Source organism: Hippichthys cyanospilos, chromosome 15 (assembly GCF_059441005.1).
Source record: "Hippichthys cyanospilos isolate Australia breed blue-spotted pipefish chromosome 15, RoL_Hcya_1.0, whole genome shotgun sequence".
Lineage (NCBI taxonomy): Eukaryota > Metazoa > Chordata > Actinopteri > Syngnathiformes > Syngnathidae > Hippichthys > Hippichthys cyanospilos.
In genome coordinates this window covers 16,134,106-16,152,095 of record NC_142383.1, presented here as the reverse complement: position 1 = coordinate 16,152,095, position 17,990 = coordinate 16,134,106, and the positions used below count along the sequence as shown (strand labels likewise).

The following is a 17,990-nucleotide window of genomic DNA, read 5'->3' as shown; positions in this document are numbered from 1 at the left end:
GCGGCAAGAGGTCATGTTTATTTTAGCAGCGGTGATGAAAACGGCGCGAGACGGTCATAGCCGTCCTCCATCGCAGTGAAGTAGCCTTAAAATGGAGCAAAACAGGAAAATGAAAAATGTCAAAACCAGCAGAAGAGGAACTATGTCCATACGTTGAAGTACGTAAAGCCTGCGGTCTAAAGGACAGTTGCCGTTTACGAGAAGCTCGGGCCATATAGCGTACATTACGACAGCAAAAATATGCAACCGTACACACGTATGCAAGAAATACAACCACATCCATATTGGGTTGAACATGCCCTGTGCTGAAGCAGTGTAGTTCAAAGGTTTATTAGGGGGGCTGTTGCCAAGGTAAACACAGCACATACAGACACAAAATAAGGGTGGGCCCGGGAAGCCTTTATGGAGGTAATCAAAACCTGCACAACCACCTTGAAATTCATTGTAACCTCTGTCGTTGAATAGTGGCATGTACTTAGCTAGCTCGGGTACTACATGTTAGCTAGCTAACTGTCTGCTTTCGTAGTAGAAACGAATCTAAGTAACTAAAAAATCCTTGCTGTTGCGGTATGCTAGCTAGTAAGCTAACCTTGAAAATGCATCATCCGTATGAATAGAAATAGGATATGCGGAGATGACACCGCTGAGCGGCGATGAATCACGAACCTGCTATGTACACACGGTGATTTATGTCACACGGCAACTTTCACGGGAGCGCAATCGCTTGAGATGCTAGTTGACTCAAAAATGCTCTAAAAACACCGCATAAGAAAAATGGGTTCAGTTTCAAATTTATAACTGCGTATAATGCTCCGTACGGCGTCCGCGAGCTATTTGCGCAAGCACCTGCTTGGTTAAAGCTATTTTTGAGTAACATTTTCACGTGACGCTAAAGTTCCACTTGTTATCTAACTCTTCACGTCTATTGTGTTTTTTTTTTCCCCCCACTTTGAGGTCAACGGCAGACTGTCAAGAGTGCGTCTTGCATCATGTGCTTGGCTTTGGTTTAAGCTGTTAGCATGAAGTTAATCATCTCCTCACTTTCTTCTTATCAGCTGCGGAGAATGTGTACTAGTATGACATCAAATTAAGAACACTAAGAATTGTACTTTCTCTAAAGGAGACTTTTTAATTTTAAATGAAACACATACAATGTAACTTTTTATCACATATATTATAAGCTTTATATATATATATATCAAGAACAAAAAGCTCTGCCTGTACAGGTTTAATATGACTTACAAAAAAAAAAAAAAAACTACAGAGAATAGAAGGTAACAGGACACTTGACGAGAATAATTTACCTCTCATGAGCAGCTTTGCCTGACACAGGTAAAGTTTCATCATGAGCCTTGGAGGTGGGGGAAGGGAAGGAAATGCTTCTGCGGGTGGGCTCTCGGAATTCTGACTAGTGAGAAACAAGAACTTAAAGTGAGGATTCTCAATTTAAAGTCGGGAGTCCTGACCATGGTGAGAAATCTGACTTTTGAGTCTTTTGGAAATCTCACCCTCACTAAGTCAGAATTCTGTCTCAATTCTCACAATAAAGCCAAAATTCAGGCTTGAAAATGAAGAATTTTCACTTTAAAATGACAATTCAGAGAATACTCAGAATTTGGATAATAGTTAGAATTCTGAGAACAAAAAACGTCTGAGACAGAGGTGAGAAACATCAATTTTTTTTTTCCTTCACTAACCCTAACCCTCTTCCATACAACCGATTGTCTGGAGTTGACGATATTTCCATGATAACAACGTAAGACTGCTTCTGTTAAAGTTATTCACGGGTAAAACTCCATCCTTCGCAGGTTTCTGGAGGTGAGGACGGCACAGGACACTTTTTTTTCTAAACAGTCTCTTATCTGGGAAGGACAAGACAGGGCCAGCCGTGGGGAAACGCTGCATTCCAAGAATTCCAGTCTGGCAGCCGTCGTTGAAACAGTCATCTTCGAAATTGTTAGCATTTATTTACAAAACCTTGTAACACTAAATGAGGTTAAAACACTTTGAAAGTCTTTGGGGGCGGATCCCAGCGAGTCCGGACGGACCGTAACCAAATTCGGCGTCCTCGGCGGTGGTACGCGTCCGCCGGTCGGTTTGCGCGTCTGCTAGCACGAGCTGCTCTGCGTGTTGTCCGATCCCGACAAGTACGAGTTGCTCTTTCGGGAATATTTCAAGGAGCTGAAGGACACCCGCATGCGTTCCACCGTCCGGCTGCTTCGGCACAGCAGCGTGTTTTTGACGTGTTGCCGGAAATCGTCGGACACGAAGTAGTAGATGAACGGATCCAGAACGCTGTTGAGGCTAGCCAGGCACAAGGTGGTGATGTAGAAAGCGTATCCGTTGTCCACCGCGCCGTCCTTGAGCAGCGAGTAGTGCAGCACCAGCATGATGTTACTGGGGATGAAGCACACCAGGAAGGTAACCAGGACCACCACGATCAGAACCACCGCCCTCCGCCGGTTCTTGGACGCCGCTCCGGAATCCATCCCTCGACCCAACGCCCGCAGGAGCAGGATATAAGCCACCACGATGACGGCGCAAGGAACCAGGAACACCACCGCGCCCATCAGGATGAAATAAAAATACGGCAGGCGCACGGAGTCGAACGGGTTCCGGGGATCCAGGATGACGCTAACATCGTGGCAGGTGGTGATATCGGGCTCGCTCAGCCGGGCCGTGTGCTGGTAGAGGTACAACGGCGTGGTGGTGAGCCAGATGAAAATCCAGATGGCCACGCAAACGCCTATCGCGACCTTGTTGTTCTTGCGCTGCTGGGAAAGCGGGTGCGCCACCACCCAGTAGCGCTGAACGCTCAGGCAGGCGATAAATAAAACAGAACAGTACATGTTCCCGTAGAAGAAGGCCACCAGGACCTTGCAAAGACCCTCGCCGTAGGTCCAGTCGTTACCGCCCAGGTGGTAGGCGATCTTCAACGGCGTCCAGATGACAAAAAGCAGGTCGGCGAGAGCCAGGTTGGCCATGTATATGGAGGACGGATGCTTCTTCTTGGTGCGGAATAGAAAAACCCAGATGGCCATGGCGTTGGCGGGAAGGCCCACCACGAACACCACGATGTAAACCATGGGCAGGAAGACGGTGGTCAGGCCGCTCTTTAAGGTCTCCGAGGTGGCCGGGTCCACCGACACCTGGTCTGAGAACTGAGGGTCTATGATGCCGATGAACCCGCGACCCTGTCCTGCGCAAAACCACCCCGAAATCAACATTAGTGCATTAGTAAAACTGCTCCGAGTTTGTGAAATCACATCGGAGTGGTAATAGTTCTGGATTTTTCATTATAGTTCATTTTTTTCTCTTTTTCCTTTATTTTTTTACGTTTAGAGTTTAATTTGGGTTTAATTTGCGGTTTGCTGTTTGTTGGTTTTATTTAGTCAAAAAACGCTTCATTTGAAATGATACAAAACTAACAAATCATTCACACGAGTATCATCAATAATAATTGCTAGCATGCTTGCCCAACATTACATTAGGGGCAAACAATTTACTCAGTCATTTAATTCAACTGAGGAAATGTTTTTTTGAAATTGTGGCTGAATTTTTATGAGTGTTTACAGCACCCAATAAAATGTTGTCAAACTTCTTTTTGTCACGGCCCTTGTGGTATCGCAGGAATGTCTTTCCTGAGACAGATGTTATGAAACTATATAAATGTTTAATCATCTAATTTTGTCGCATATGCAGCACTCAGTAAATCGATGCTAGCTAGTTTTGGAATCAGATGTCAAGAATAATAGTTGGTTTAAATGTTGTTCAAGTTACTGTAATAATGGGTTTGTTTACAAGAGAATAGCTGCAATTCCTCAACGTTATTATTTATTACATAACCGTTTGAAATTTTGACATACTCTTTCGCTTTCATGTAATGTGGTGGGCCAGATCTGACCCCGGAACCTTTAGTTTGACACCTTTGTTTCCAGAATGCAATCAACTTATTAAAAGTCCAAAGCGATTAAAGTAAATGTTATGATTAAAAGGATAACTCCCGAACGTTAATATTTGTTTCTTATTCAAATTGCGTCGCAGTCCAAACCGCAAATTTGCCTGGATAAAAGGCCCGACTCGGAAGGGACGGAAGCCGAGGTTTGAGCATCGAACTCGTTTAAAGATTCGCAAATGTACCGCTGACTAGTTATTGAGTTTTTTTCAAGTCAACACAGCCATTCGGAGTTTAATTGATCACATTACAAACCTAGATGGATTTGAGAAAAAAAAAAAAAAAAAAACGTACCTGCGCCATCCGCGTTCCAAAAGTGACAAAAGACCATGAAGAAAAGCGGGAGAAAATGAGCAAAGTCCATTTTTCTCCTTTTATTGAATTTGGCTCCGTCCACTAAGGCGATCCGCTCAAAGTTTTGCTTTCGTCTGCGAGTTGCGTCCGCGCCCTGATACCGCGTCCTTTAAGTTAAACATCCGCCAACTCGTCCTCTTCTTCCCACCCTCGGTACCACTGAAGCCTCTTAGCCACGCCCCGAGACTACCTGGCTGGTTTGGGCTTGTGAGGTGTGCTGACGTCATCAGCGAGTCGCCGAACCGGTTACGCCCTTTGATGACATCACAACATTTTACTACACTATGTTTACACGTGCTCTTAGAATGTCACATTGAATTAATAATATTTTAGAAAAAAGAAGATTGTTTAGATTTTTTTCCCCGAATAAAAAAAATACACATATTTATGTATTGTATATTTTGGGATGTATTTTATTTGCATATTGATGAACCATTTTATGTCATAATTGCCGCAAAATATCACGATAAAATTATAATAGTAAAATGAACACTATTACTGTAAAGTCAGTGTATTTTTAAATCTACAATTTATTTCATTTAATACAGTACAACATTTCTACAGGAAAAAGGTATAAACCGTACAGTAGTCATCATTAAAAAAAAGTGTTAAAATGTGCACATGGTTTACCCTTCTGCACTCCTCATCTTTAAAGAATGTTCAGTTTTTTTCTCATCCAACTTGTATGGAAATGAAAATTTGTCGGCCCCATAAGACTCAGACAACCTAGACGTTTCTTTTACAAAAATCTAATCTGTGTCCCCTCACTAGTCTGAACAAGACATTGATTTATATTGTGTTTGCTTATGACATTTACATGCAATTTTTCCATTAGCAGGATTGCAGCTAGCTTAGCGGGTAAAAACCAGGACTGATACTGTAACTATGTACACAATCCTAAAGATCTTGACAGTATTGACATTCAATCCAAGGTTATTTTAATGTTTTTTTTTCTCAAATATTAGGCTGAAGTAAGCTCTGAAAATAGATAGCTTTTTCACACCTACTATAGAGTCTAAGCCAGCGCTGGTGTTTGCTGTGCTCCTTAAAACAGTAACAACGAAATGCAGTCTTATTCCGAGAAGACCAGGAACGCCAGCTAGCAATCCGAGCTCCCGGTGTGTCCGCCGGAATCTGTGGTATACGTGTTGCTCTTCTTGGAGAACTTGAGCGCGCTGAAGGACACCCGCATCCTCTCTACGGTGCGCTGGCTCCGGCACAGGAAAGTATTTTTGACGTGCTGGCGGAAATCGTCCGAGATAAAGTAGTAGACGAAAGGGTCGATGCAGCTGTTGAGGCTTGCTAGGCATAACGTGGTGATGTAGAAACCGTAGAGGTTGTCGGGCGCCTCGTTGAGGAGCAGCGCGTAGTGCACCAGGAGCATGATGTTACTGGGCGCGAAGCACACCATGAACATCACCAGAACGGTGACGATCAGAACCACCGCCTTGCGCCGGTTCTTGGCCACGCTGTCGTCCCCCGCCATGCTGCTACGGAGCGCCCGGAGCATCAGCGCGTAGGAGACGGCGCACACGGCGGCGGGGACCACGAAGCCCGCCGTGCCCATGGTGAGGAAGTAGCCCGCCGCCATCTTCCTCTGGCTGGGCCGGGTGACGTCGTGGCAGGTGAAGATCGGCAGGTTGGCCACGCGCACTTCCTGGTCGTACAGATAGAGCGGCACGGTGAGGAGCCACACGGTTGCCCAGATGCCCGCCGAAACCGCGCAGGCCACAGTTCTCTCGCGCCGGCGCTTCGCCAGAGGGTGCACCACGGCCCAGTAGCGCTGCACGCTGATGCAGGCGATGAAAGCCATGGAGCAGTACATGTTCCCGTAGAAGAAGGCAACCAGGACTTTACACAGCCCTTCGCCGTAGGTCCAGTTGTTATCGTTGAAGTGGTAAGCGATTTTCAGCGGGACCCAGATGACGAAGAGCAAATCTGCCAGCGCCAGGTTGGCCATGTAGATGGACGACGGGTGCTTCTTCTTGGTGCGGAAGAGAAACACCCAGACGGCCATGGCGTTGGCGGGAAGACCCACCGCGAAGACCACGATGTAGACGATCGGCAGAAAGACGGTGGTGAGGCTGCCGCTCAGGACCGTAAGAGCATGCTGGTCCAACAAAATCCCATTGGGGGTCTCGGTGCCGGTGAAGCCTCGCAAGTCCTCTGTGGGAGGAACACAGTACGTGGTAGGAAGTATAGGTGGGATCTCATTCGCTGCCGGCCCTATAAAAATGAACCTTTGACGGCTGAAGTCGTCAATGGCACCGAATGAGTTAAGAAAACGGTTGACTTCCATAGCTGTAAGTGCAGCCCAGAAAAATTGGATCTTTGACGTCTATAGCCGTCAATGGCACTGAATGACTTAAAAATTGACTTCTATAGCTGTCAGCGGAATCCAGTAAATTTGGATCTTTAACGTCATTAACTTTGGAACACAATCATCAACATTTTTGCTGATTTTCTGACCAGTGTAAAAAAATATTTAAATATGTACTCTAAGTTGCACCAGGAACAAACTGATGTGATATCACACATGTAAACAATTATGTATGAGCACTTAAGTACTGTCAACAAAACAGGACATCTCAAACAGACCGTAAAACACTATCGATAAAGTAAACACGAAACATAAATATTCCAGCAGATGACAAACAAATACTTTTATTGCGTTGGCCTGATTACACATTTTAGTTCCCTTAGAATTGTGCCATTTCCTGTTCAAGTACACGTAGAGTTTTATTCGAACAAAGGACGATTTGTGCAATTCGTTTCAGGAGAATCTTAATTCTATAAAACATCAATCATATTTTGCATCTCATGTTTGTTGCACGGAGTTCCGGAATTCCATATCAGTGGTTGTCATCCACTATTGTTTGTTTGTTTGCCTGGTATCTTTTGTGGTGAATTTAAAAGGGCAAAATTGCGTAATCTGCATTATCAGATGCGGCACTTCCCCTGTGAGAATTTAACCGGAAGTTAAATAACGTCACAGTCAAACGCCACTTTGTCACGTGACGGCAACTGAGGAAAAAACCTCTTTTGACCTGCATTAATCACTTCCCCAACAATGTAAAAAAAACTCCATACTCAAGCAAAAACTAGTATATAAGACAAACTATGATTAAGACACAAATAAGATCACGTCTTCTTCTTGTGTCCGCTTTAACGACCGCTGCAATTGTTCCGCCCAAGAAAGGTAAACATAAACGAACTCACCTGTGTCACACGAGCAGGCGTGTAGACAAAAAAGGAAAACGACGAGTACACAAAATCGTCCACCCCACGGAGACATGGCGGACCTTGTATCTAAAGTTGTTTTGATAAATAAAACAACAACAAAGACGTCGTCGTCTGGGGAGGAGAAGGTGATGTCGGCGGGCGTGGCGCCTCGCGCGTGCTTCTCTTAAATCCCCGCCCCAAGCAGGTGTTTACACCACCGTGACGTCACTCTGTCACATGACTGCGCAGAGCCAATCGTGGCGCAATAAGGACCTTTTTTTTATTGATTACACACCTACATATAATAATAATAATAATACTAATAATAATAATAATAATAATAATAATAATAAATACAAAATATACGTTAATGGTAGTGAAAAATGCTGGGAGTGTAAATCAACGTATATTTGAAGGAGTAATTTGTTACACTTATGAAAGCGCCAAAAGCGTTTAAATGGGTAAAAACTGTAGCAAAAATCTTTCCTCTGCTGCCATCTTGTGGGCAAAGTAAGAACTGACTGAGAGATAGTACTCTTAATGGTCGACAGGAGGCAGCAAAAGCACAGTCAACGTCAAAAGCTTGCAGCTTTATCTTTGCTGGCTTTACTTAGCATGATTATCATTCCAAAAGAGGGTCACAAAGTGCTTTCAAACGTATTTATTTAAGAAAGAATGAGTGAAAAAAAATCAGAAAAGAAAGTGAGCAAATGTACAAAACATATGAATACTGACTTTGCTTAATAATACAATATAACAGCTTAAATAGTTTTAGTGTGCAACATGAAAAGCCCCCTTCATTGTGTTTAAATGATTATCATTGTTTCACATTTATGTGGTGAAAACAGAAATATTCGTGACAAGTTGAAAATGCCAACCCGGAAGTGGAGTTGGACTTTGGGATTCTAGTGGTTGGATCGTTCAGGTTTCTTCAGACCCCATCCCAAAAGTTCTTGAAGATCAGGGGTGTCCAACGCTGGTCCTTGAGGGCAGCTATCATGCTTGTTCTTGATATTTGCGTCCTCATTATTAAAGCAACTCACAGGAGCGAGCCTGATCATTTAAATTGGGTGTGTTGGAGTAGGGAAACTTCAAAAACCTGCAAGGTAGCATCCCTGAAGGACCGAGTTTGGACTCCCTGGTCTCGGCTCTTTGAGGAAGTTGATCAATTTAGATCAGGGCTGTCAAAACCTGGTCCACGACCTCTTGCTATCCTTCATGTTTTTGATAATTCCTTCCAAGACATTTGATTTGAATGATCAGATCTTGTTCACGAGCTGAGCATTGGAGTCGGTTGTGTTGAAGGAAGGAAACTTCAAAAACATACAGGATGGTGGCCCAGGAGAACCCCTGATTCAGATCCTCATCCTGTTATGTTTCTTCTGAAGAGTCTTGGAGAACATTCAAGTGGTAGGAATGCACTGGAGTTCTTCTGGTCATCTTGGATGAATCAGACCAGAAGTTTCTTGTACAGTTCTCCGTGGCTCCCTTGCGAGGAATCTTTTTTGACGGATGAAACATTTCGCTGGGAGCTTTCCATGCGGCTGGACTTCAGAATGGTCCTGGTGCTGGACCTGTACGAGTCCGAAGAGCTGGTGCTGAAGCTCTCGGCCGTCTTCTGACACCTCAGCACCCCGGCGAGCTCTCGCTGGCACTGCGACGAGCCGAAACAGTAGAGCACCGGGTCCAGCAGACAATTGAGACTCCCCAAACACAAAAAGACCAAGTAGGCCACGTACGAACCCTCGGGGGCATCACGGGCGTGGCCCACCCCATTGTGGAGTTGCGCATAGTGAACCAGGAGTAAGCAATTTGTGGGCGCAAAGCAGAAGAAGAAGATCACCAGGACCGTCAGCGCCATCACCAGAGCCCTGCTCCTCCGGCGGGAACGTCCGGGAATCCCGCGAGGGGCCCGGCTTAAGGACCAGATCACTCGGGCGTAGGAAGCGACGGTGACCAGCAACGGGATGACAAAAAGTGCGACGCACAAGATGATGAAGTACACCCCGTAAAGCCCGATCGCCTCACCCACCGGGCGGACATCGTGGCAGGTGGTGATGTCCAGTTCTTTCAGGTACAACGTCTGCTCCGACACGACCAAGGGTACGGATCCGGCTAGGGAAACGACCCACATGGCAACGCAGGCTAGGATGGCGTTACGGGGCCTCCTCCACGCCAGGGAGTCGATGGGGTACACCACGGCCAGGAGGCGGTCCACGCTGATGCAGGCCACCAGGAGAACCGAGCAGTACATGTTCCAGTAGAACGCGGCCGTGACCACGCGGCACATGTACTCGCCCAACATCCAGTTGTTCCCTGCGAAGTGGTACGCAGCCTTGAAGGGCAGGAGCACGGCGAAGAGCAGGTCGGCGCACGCCAGGTTGAGCATGTAGATGGCGGCGGGTTTTTTGGGGCGGACCCGGCGCCAGAAGGCCACGGCGGCGCAGGCGTTGACGGGCACGGCGAAAAGGCACACCGCCGCGTACAAAGACGGGATGATCAGCGTGGAAAGGGGGCCCGTCAGGAAGCTGCGGACCTCCTCGGAGATGCCGCTCATGTTGCTGGGCCTCGGGGGGCCTCGGGCCCGCGGGGTTCCGTTCATCCTTGGGGCCACTTCTAGACCGTAGACATCCTCCAGGGTGAAGGGTTCGTCGGTGAATGACGTGTCGAAGTAGGAGAACATTCGTCCAGAGGCGCTTTCTGGACACAGGTAATGTGTTAGTGTCACATTTTTTTAGTAGCACGCTAACAAAATTCAAAACAATTGCTACTACTCCCTCAGCAAAATGTAATAATTTATTATTGAAGTTAAAGTTTCTTTATTATGTATTTTTTTAATCTTATGTGGCTAAACAAGCCCTATCTTTGAACATAAATTCTCCACCAGGCACTTTCTGGGCAAAAATCAAGATAGCATATTTGCTAGCATGCTAACAAAATTCGAGCTAACAGCTAGTATTTTCTGAGCAAGATTCCATAATTTATTTTACTTGAAGTCAAAGTTTGTTTTCATTATTATTTTCAACATTTTTTAATGGATTTTTTCATCTTATTTGGCCATACAAGCCAGATATTTGCTGATAAATTTTACAGGAGGAATTTTCTGGGCTGAAATAATCTGTTAATATAGCATTTATGGCATGAATTCATACATTGCTGTATTATTCTTGTTGACGTTTAGGTTGTTTTTCATGTTTTCTTATTTTTAACACTTTCTTGTAGTGTTTGCACTATATGGCTACTTAAACCCTATAATGTTTGGCAATTTCTACACAGTAAATTGATTAGTCGATTAGTATTTTGGCATAAGCTATGAAAACCATATTTTATTGAAATGCACGTTGCAATATATTAGATACTAAACATTGGCAAATTACATGAATACCCCTGGTAAAAATTTAATTTCTGTATGCCAATAGAGAATGAAAAAGGAAATACACGAAAATTTACAAAACTTTAAAAAAAGAGCTTTACAGTAACAAATAACAAATAACATAATTTAACATCGGATTAGACTCAACCGACTAAAAACGCGTGGGTGACGTCATACCAACTATTGGTTTATTTAAATATAAAAACAATTATACTACAAATCCATGTAATGAACGCAAAAATAGTTATCATTTTAAAAGTCGCGTAACGTTAAGTTAATTATCGAGCTTTTTTTTTTTTTTTTAACTTACTGTTGTCTTGGGCAGCCGATGCAGCGCATGCGCAAACGGCAAGCACCAGCGTCAGCACACGAAAAGTTGCTGGAGACATTTCACAGTTTCAGCAATCAAAAAGAAACAAGAAAATTAAACGTTTCTCGACGAGCCCGTGGAGCTTCTCGCACGCTTGCTGTAGTGTGCTGCTGATGCTCTCGGGTTCCCAGGATGTTCTGCCGGTTCGGCCCACCCCAAAAGTGGGCCTCGACTGGCGGCCAATCAGCAGCGAGCGGACCGACATTCTTTGAGAGCTGACGTCACGTTTCCCGTCACCCCTGCAAGCCGGATGAGGCAGGGGTTCGTTGACCCATCTGGAGTCTAGACATAGGTCCGAATGTCCAAAAAGACACCAACGGCAGGAGTGATGAAAAAGCGTGGGAAATTAACTTTTATATTTGCTAGAATTTTAAAACGATCTTCACAACAATTTTTACTGTCTAAAATTTGAAAATAAATAAAATGGTGCTTCAAGAAAGTTCGAGTGTCCCCCAAAAAAATCAAGACACTTGCTCAAATGCTATTTTTCTCTCTTAATTAAAGCCATTTTGTTTTCGTGAACGATAATAACCTGTGATAGACAAACGAAGCTTTATGAAGCACTTACCGTATTTTTTTAATGCCTCCAGATGGCACCTCATCAGTTTAACAGGGGAAATTAAATACATTTACCTTGCACTGGTGTTTTTTTTTTTTTTTTTAACCAAGAGCACCATCTAGAGGATTTAAAAAAAAAAAATCACAGGTGCTTCATGAAGCTTCATTGTTCAGAATCCCTAATAATAACCTTAAGCATTTTACAGCTCAACAAAACGGATGTAAACACATTAGAGACCAGAATGATCAACAAAGGAGGTTAAGTGAAGACTTGGCAAGGTCCTGTTGACCCACATCCAAAATGAAGTCTGCGGCGCTGTGCCAGGTACTAAAAATAAATAAATAAATAAATAAATAAATAAATAAATAAATAATCGTATTTGCTTTGGACCATTATATAATTTTTTTGTCTGCTTCATCAAATCAGATTTGACTTGCCGAGCGGCAACAGGAAGAGTCCGACATGGCGACTTCTTCTAATTGGTTTCACTCGTTTCCATGACGTTCCAAGGACAAGCTTTTTCGCTCATGTTTCCACGAGATAAAACGGTTTCCTGTTGTTGACGTCCGGAGTTTATTTTGGGATCTTGCAGCGCAGTAAAAGTAAATAAACGTTCTTCCTCTCGCTGCAAATAAGGAAGATTTAGGGGCATATTGTTTTTAAACTGCCAAGGCTTCTTGCTAATTTGACTAGGCGAGAAGATAAACAATAATGACGCTAACACCAAACGCTAACTCGAAATTTAAAAGCTAATCCCAAATGTACATGTAGAGTCCTATTTTAAAACCTAACATTAACCATAACGCTATATAAAGTATCATTAGCTATTTGGGATTTTTTGCTATCTTAACGCGAATGCTAACGCTGTTGGCTAATGCCATTATTATATTTTGTTGCTAAGGTTTTGCAGATTCCACTTGCACTGTTATGGATACATATATATATATATATACATATATATATATATATATATACATATATATATATATATATATATATATATATATATATATATATATATATATATATATATATATATATATATATATACATATATATATATATATATACATATATATATATATATATATATACATATATATATATATATATATATATATATATATATATATATATATATATATATATATATATATATGTACACACACACACACACACACACACACACACACCACATAAATGTGTGTTTTTTTTTCTCTTGTGTGTGTATACATGGGAAAAAATAACCCAAAATGAAAAAAAAAATGAAATGACAAAAAAAGAACAACATAAATAAAAACTGTGATGGATGAAAAAGCATTTCTAATAATCAAACTCACAGTCTAGATGAAAAAATATACACAGAACAATGTATAATAAACCATAAAACATACTGTAAAATAAATAATATTGTATAATAATGAAAAAAAACACAAAGAAAAAAACTCATGGTAAATAAATAAAACCCTGTGATAAAAAGTACACTGTAAGTAAAAAAAAAAAGAAAAAGAAAAAGAAATAAATTGCTGTCTTGCGGATTTCACCTTTTCCAGGTATGTTTTTGTATCGTAAAACCTGCGATTAAACGAGGCAACAATAACATTTCCATTCATTTCAATGGGGAAAGATATTGGCAGAAGCTGGATGTTGAACCCGTAACCCTTGTCACTATTTTGCCAAAATTCCTCCCAGTTGTTGATTGGCTCTCCACGCAAGCTCGCCGCTTTAGTCACAGGATGCCTGTAAACTATTTTTGTGTCCCATGCTAAACATAAACATTCACTCTGGCCTCAACATTAGCAAGAATGTTGTTTGTTGTTTTTAATAATGACGGTCGTGACATAACTAACAGATGGCCGACTTGAAAAACACCAGCATGATTTCTTGCTTGTGTACTGAAAAGATGACATGTGTGAACAGCTGGACTCCAACACGTCAACAGCTAGCTAGTTTTCGATGACATCAGAATTTTTCTGCGATTTAATTGGTTGGTTGGAACCAACGAGCAAGTAATTAGTTATTAGAGTGTGATTTATTTTTATAAATGTTTTTGTCAAGGCTATACAGTGAAACTTCGGTTTGTGAACCACGTATTTTACGAATAATTCCGTTTACGAAAAACTCGACGTTACAATGGCTTCTTTCTGGGTAGAAAGACAGCGCACAATCATTGCACTATCAACAGCGGCCAGAGGAGGCGCCAAAAACAAAGACTAAACCGAATAAGGCACTAATCTTTGAATGATAAACTAAATCAATTCCAAAACATCTAAATGATTTCACGGACCCCCTGCAGTCTGGCCAGGGATCCCCAGGGGTCCACGGACCACACTTTGAGAACATTTTGGAGCGGCACAGTAGTTTTTTTGAAGATATAACATGTATTTTAGGGTATCGTCCGTTAATATCACAGATATGGAAAAATAAATAGGTTAATAAATAGGAAAGAAAAGTGAAAATGAATGAAGCAAAGGATGTGGAGCAGCTCGTGTTGAGACAAGTTTATCATCTCCAGCAGATATTTCCTCTGCACGTAGTTAGCTATGACATCACCGTAAGGGATCATATTACCATGCCAAATCGGAGATATGGAAAATTATCTCCATGTTAGGAAAAAAACCTAAACTAAAAGCAAGATTGTATCATCTATTATACGCGGACTTTCACCTTTGAATGTTGTAAAGCACTCAGGCGGGTAAGGGTATGAAAAAGGCCAACCCACATGCGAGTTTTTTTTTTTTTTTCTTTCTCTCATGGGCGAAGTAAAGCGAAACAGACGGCGAGCGGAGCTGCGCGCGGGTCAAAAGCTCACATAAATATGGGGAAATATTTGTTTTGGCTGATTCTGCTGCTCTGTCTAAGTGGCACGCTTCAAAAAAATGGTAAGAGATGAGCAAATTGAATGTCATGGAAAAGTAAGATCATTATTTGCGGGGTATTTGGCTTTTATTTCATTTTTTGACTCTTGTGTTGATTCAGGGGAAATGTTTGGTTAAGGGTGTGTTTATGATGCAATCCCACTGTTTTTCGTTGTGTTTTTACAGCTGAGTTTCCTAGGACACTTTGTTCCGTACGTTCCACGCTGAACGTTATTCGTCTGAGATTTTAGGAGGAAAAAAGGGCAGGGAAAAGAGTCCAAAATGCCAACGAATTAAGATTTACTTCAAAGGCTCCATTCATCTTGTGGAGGCATGTGGATTTTTTTGGACAAATGAGTTATGGATCTGGAAAAGTCATAAATATTAGTAACTCATATATATTAGTATGTTTTTTTACATTGCGGTTGGTTTTGACATTTTCAAGCATAAAAAATACATTTGGAAATGTCTATTTAAGACTTTTAAAATGAGGATGGGCTGGTATATATTTTTTAGTATCTATAGATTTGGAAAACCCTGACCAAGGCCTTTAAAATGAGGTATTTTTTTGTTGTATTTCATCTACATTGACATTTTCAAGCTCTGATTATGGCTTTTAAAATGAGGGGATTTTTGTTGTTGTTTTACATTAATTTTTGAGACTAATAGTCATCATGACTGCCCTTATTGCGCTATTTTTTTGTTTTATCGCCTACCTTATTATTTGCTCGATTATGGAATGTAATCTGCACGGGGAAGTGAACAGAATTTCATTGTGTGTGTACTATACTGTGGTATTATTATAAAAAATTGAGTCATTATGTCTGAGCCGCGTTAGGCAATATTTCGGGAACGCATCATTGCGCTGGTGTACTAAACGGATTTTTTTTGTGGCAGGCAAAAAGAACTTAAGCAATGGAGGGAAGACAAACTCAAGCGGCGCGCGTCCCAGAACCTTCAAAGGACGTCCGGTGCCGCAGAGCCGCCTCATCTCCTCAAACTGGACGCAGCGTCCCATCTCCTCGCCTCCAAGACTCCGGTTGCTTAGCAACACCACGGCGGGCTACCTGGACGGCCCGCTGAGCACCAAGGTCCTCCCGGCCGTCTACATGCTGGTGGTGGCGGTGGGGGTCCCGGCCAACGTGGCCATCCTGAGCGCGCTGGCCGCCAAGGTGCGAGTGGTCTCCTCGGCCATCCTCTACAGCAGCCTGGCCGCCTCCGACGTCCTCCTGCTGGTTTCGCTCTTCTTCAAGGCCCACTATCATCTCCACGGCAACCACTGGGTGCTGGGGGAGGCCGCCTGCCGGGCGGTGACGGCCTGTTTCTACGGCAACCTCTACTGCTCGGCGCACACGCTGGCCTGCATCAGCGTCCAGCGCTACCTGGCCGTGGCGCACCCCTTCACCTACAAGCGTCTCCCCAAGCGCTGCTACGCCGCCTTGACGGCGGCGGCCGTGTGGGGGGTGTTCGCCGCCGCCGTCCTCCCGCAGCTGATGGTGCGGCAGAGCTACTGGATCCCCGAGCTGGGCCGCACCACCTGCCACGACGTGCTCCCGCTGGACCTGGGTTCCCACGTCTTCCTGCTCCGCTACAACCTGGTTCTGACGCCGGCGGGCCTCCTGGGCCCGCTGGCGGCGACGGCGCTGTGCTACGGTCGGATCATGTGCGAGCTGCGGCGCTCCAATCTGGACTGGGCCGCGTACATGAAGGCCTGTTCTCTGGTGTTCGTCATCTTCCTGGTGTGCTTCACCCCCGCCGGGGTGGTGCACTTCCTTCATTACGTGCAGCTTCTGGCGGACGGGAGCGAGGGCTCCTACGCCGTCTTCAACGGGGCCGTTTGTCTGTGCTGCGTACACGCCTGTTTGGACCCCTTCCTCTTTCTTCTCATGTCCAAATCCGCTGGATCCAGGTTGTACTACGTGGCCTCCAAACCGAGAAGCCTCAGCACGTCGTCTTGAGAACATTTACAGAATCGATATTGACTCAGGGATTGGATGGAACAAATCGGCTACATTTCCAGATACAGAAAAAAACAAACATGATTTTGTTATTATATCATCATACAAAGGAATTTTGACCGGGTAATTAGATACCTGGAAAACCCTGATTATGACCGTTAATATGAGATATGATTTTTGATATCATTTTTTTAACGTTGTTGCTACATTTTCAGAATTTTAAGCAAAAAAAACAAAAAACAAACAAATAGGTTTTCTGGTCATTACGTTGTTTTACAAGTATAATTTGCACACATAATAAAAGTTTAAATATAAGTAAAAGTTAAAAGACAAAGTTTTCTCAAGTGTTTTCTTTGTGCATGTCATGTTGACACAACTAATGTTTTTTTTTTTTAATCGCTTATTGTCTTTGAGGCTTGTTCAGAAGCTAGCTTAGCACAAATGTAGCGCTTCTCCTCTCACAGATGAGACATTTCCTGGACTTCCTGTGACAGGAAGCAGTCAGACACGCCTATAATCACACAATCCCAAAAGAACTGGAAAAAAAATGTGCACGCATGCTATTCCGCTTGTGTAACTTGGCTCTATTTAAATAAAGTTTATTTTTATTTGCACTTGATTTGTGTCAGCTGTTTTTGCCACAATTTAAAACATGCGACTCCCCATGAAGTTGTTCTAGTAGGCTTTTCCTGACAGTTATTTTTGCTTTACCTCATTTTGAGTAGATGAGAGGTCGCAGGTGTGTTCTCGAAATCTCTTTTTACATATTTGTATGTGATTTATATTAGTGTTTTCATTCCAATTGACCTGCAAAGATTAAAGGTCATATTCTTGGCTGAATGTTTTATCTTGGTGTCATTTGTTTACGTCACATAATGAAGCATTTAAAGAGGGGTGTGGAGACTTTTTTGGCCGCTGTACAACATGAAAACATTTGCACATTTGAAGAATAAAATTTATACGTTTAATTTACATGCTTTTCCGAATAAGTTTTCATTTTAATGTTTACAAATTTAAAAAAAAAATACGGTCAAAGAAAGGTTTTGGCGGTTGCAACGGATTAATGGCACCACCTGCTGGTAGCTGCGATAAAAACAACAAGAAAGCGTTGAGTTCAAATGAGATATTTTATGCAGACGCCACACACGGCATTCACCACATTGATTTTTTTTTCTTATTAAAATAAATCATCCAGGCGCGCAGCGAGAGAAAGGACACGAAAAGACATTTTGCTACAAACATGCGGGCTTTGGAAATAGGAGTGTATGGCGAGCGTTGGGAAAACTGTGCTGCATATTTTCTAGCGGGATTTTGGAGTTTTTGACCATGAGGAAACCATCA

General features: G+C 43.0%; 4 protein-coding genes across 4 annotated transcripts; 1 reads left to right on the top strand and 3 right to left on the bottom strand.

Annotated features, from left to right (window-relative positions):
- Positions 1 to 1,213: 1,213 nt before the first annotated feature.
- f2rl1.2 (coagulation factor II (thrombin) receptor-like 1, tandem duplicate 2) lies at positions 1,214 to 4,464 on the bottom strand. The gene is made up of 2 exons (XM_088435951.1): positions 4,250 to 4,464; positions 1,214 to 3,199 (listed from the first exon to the last, which is right to left on the bottom strand). Exons 1-2 carry the CDS (start codon positions 4,317 to 4,319, stop codon positions 2,109 to 2,111), a joined length of 1,161 nt encoding a protein of 386 aa, XP_088292077.1. The 5' UTR covers positions 4,320 to 4,464; the 3' UTR covers positions 1,214 to 2,108.
- Positions 4,465 to 4,693: 229 nt separating this feature from the next.
- Positions 4,694 to 7,710, bottom strand: f2rl1.1 (coagulation factor II (thrombin) receptor-like 1, tandem duplicate 1). The gene is made up of 2 exons (XM_088435279.1): positions 7,529 to 7,710; positions 4,694 to 6,475 (listed from the first exon to the last, which is right to left on the bottom strand). Exons 1-2 carry the CDS (start codon positions 7,602 to 7,604, stop codon positions 5,409 to 5,411), a joined length of 1,143 nt encoding a protein of 380 aa, XP_088291405.1. The 5' UTR covers positions 7,605 to 7,710; the 3' UTR covers positions 4,694 to 5,408.
- A 467-nt stretch (positions 7,711 to 8,177) lies between these two features.
- Positions 8,178 to 11,875, bottom strand: LOC148411923 (proteinase-activated receptor 1-like). Its single transcript, XM_088435922.1, has 2 exons — positions 11,215 to 11,875; positions 8,178 to 10,231 (listed from the first exon to the last, which is right to left on the bottom strand). Exons 1-2 carry the CDS (start codon positions 11,291 to 11,293, stop codon positions 8,982 to 8,984), a joined length of 1,329 nt encoding a protein of 442 aa, XP_088292048.1. The 5' UTR covers positions 11,294 to 11,875; the 3' UTR covers positions 8,178 to 8,981.
- A 2,648-nt stretch (positions 11,876 to 14,523) lies between these two features.
- On the top strand, positions 14,524 to 17,263 carry LOC148411922 (proteinase-activated receptor 3-like). Its single transcript, XM_088435972.1, has 2 exons — positions 14,524 to 14,715; positions 15,589 to 17,263. The coding sequence occupies exons 1-2, from the start codon at positions 14,556 to 14,558 to the stop codon at positions 16,647 to 16,649; spliced, it is 1,221 nt and encodes a 406-aa protein (XP_088292098.1). The 5' UTR covers positions 14,524 to 14,555; the 3' UTR covers positions 16,650 to 17,263.
- The last annotated feature ends 727 nt before the right edge of the window (positions 17,264 to 17,990 follow it).

Excerpts from the sequence above, each read along its gene's own strand:
- f2rl1.1 (XM_088435279.1), bottom strand. The coding sequence starts at position 7,604 with ATGTCTCCGTGGGGTGGACGATTTTGTGTACTCGTCGTTTTCCTTTTT. Across the intron at positions 6,476-7,528 it reads CGCCTGCTCGTGTGACACAG|AGGACTTGCGAGGCTTCACC; the intron begins GTGAGTTCGTTT and ends TTCCTCCCACAG.
- f2rl1.2 (XM_088435951.1), bottom strand. The coding sequence starts at position 4,319 with ATGGACTTTGCTCATTTTCTCCCGCTTTTCTTCATGGTCTTTTGTCAC. Across the intron at positions 3,200-4,249 it reads TTGGAACGCGGATGGCGCAG|GACAGGGTCGCGGGTTCATC; the intron begins GTACGTTTTTTT and ends GGTTTTGCGCAG.
- LOC148411923 (XM_088435922.1), bottom strand. The coding sequence starts at position 11,293 with ATGTCTCCAGCAACTTTTCGTGTGCTGACGCTGGTGCTTGCCGTTTGC. Across the intron at positions 10,232-11,214 it reads ATCGGCTGCCCAAGACAACA|AAAGCGCCTCTGGACGAATG; the intron begins GTAAGTTAAAAA and ends ACCTGTGTCCAG.
- LOC148411922 (XM_088435972.1), top strand. The coding sequence starts at position 14,556 with ATGCGAGTTTTTTTTTTTTTTTCTTTCTCTCATGGGCGAAGTAAAGCG. Across the intron at positions 14,716-15,588 it reads TGGCACGCTTCAAAAAAATG|GCAAAAAGAACTTAAGCAAT; the intron begins GTAAGAGATGAG and ends TTTTTGTGGCAG.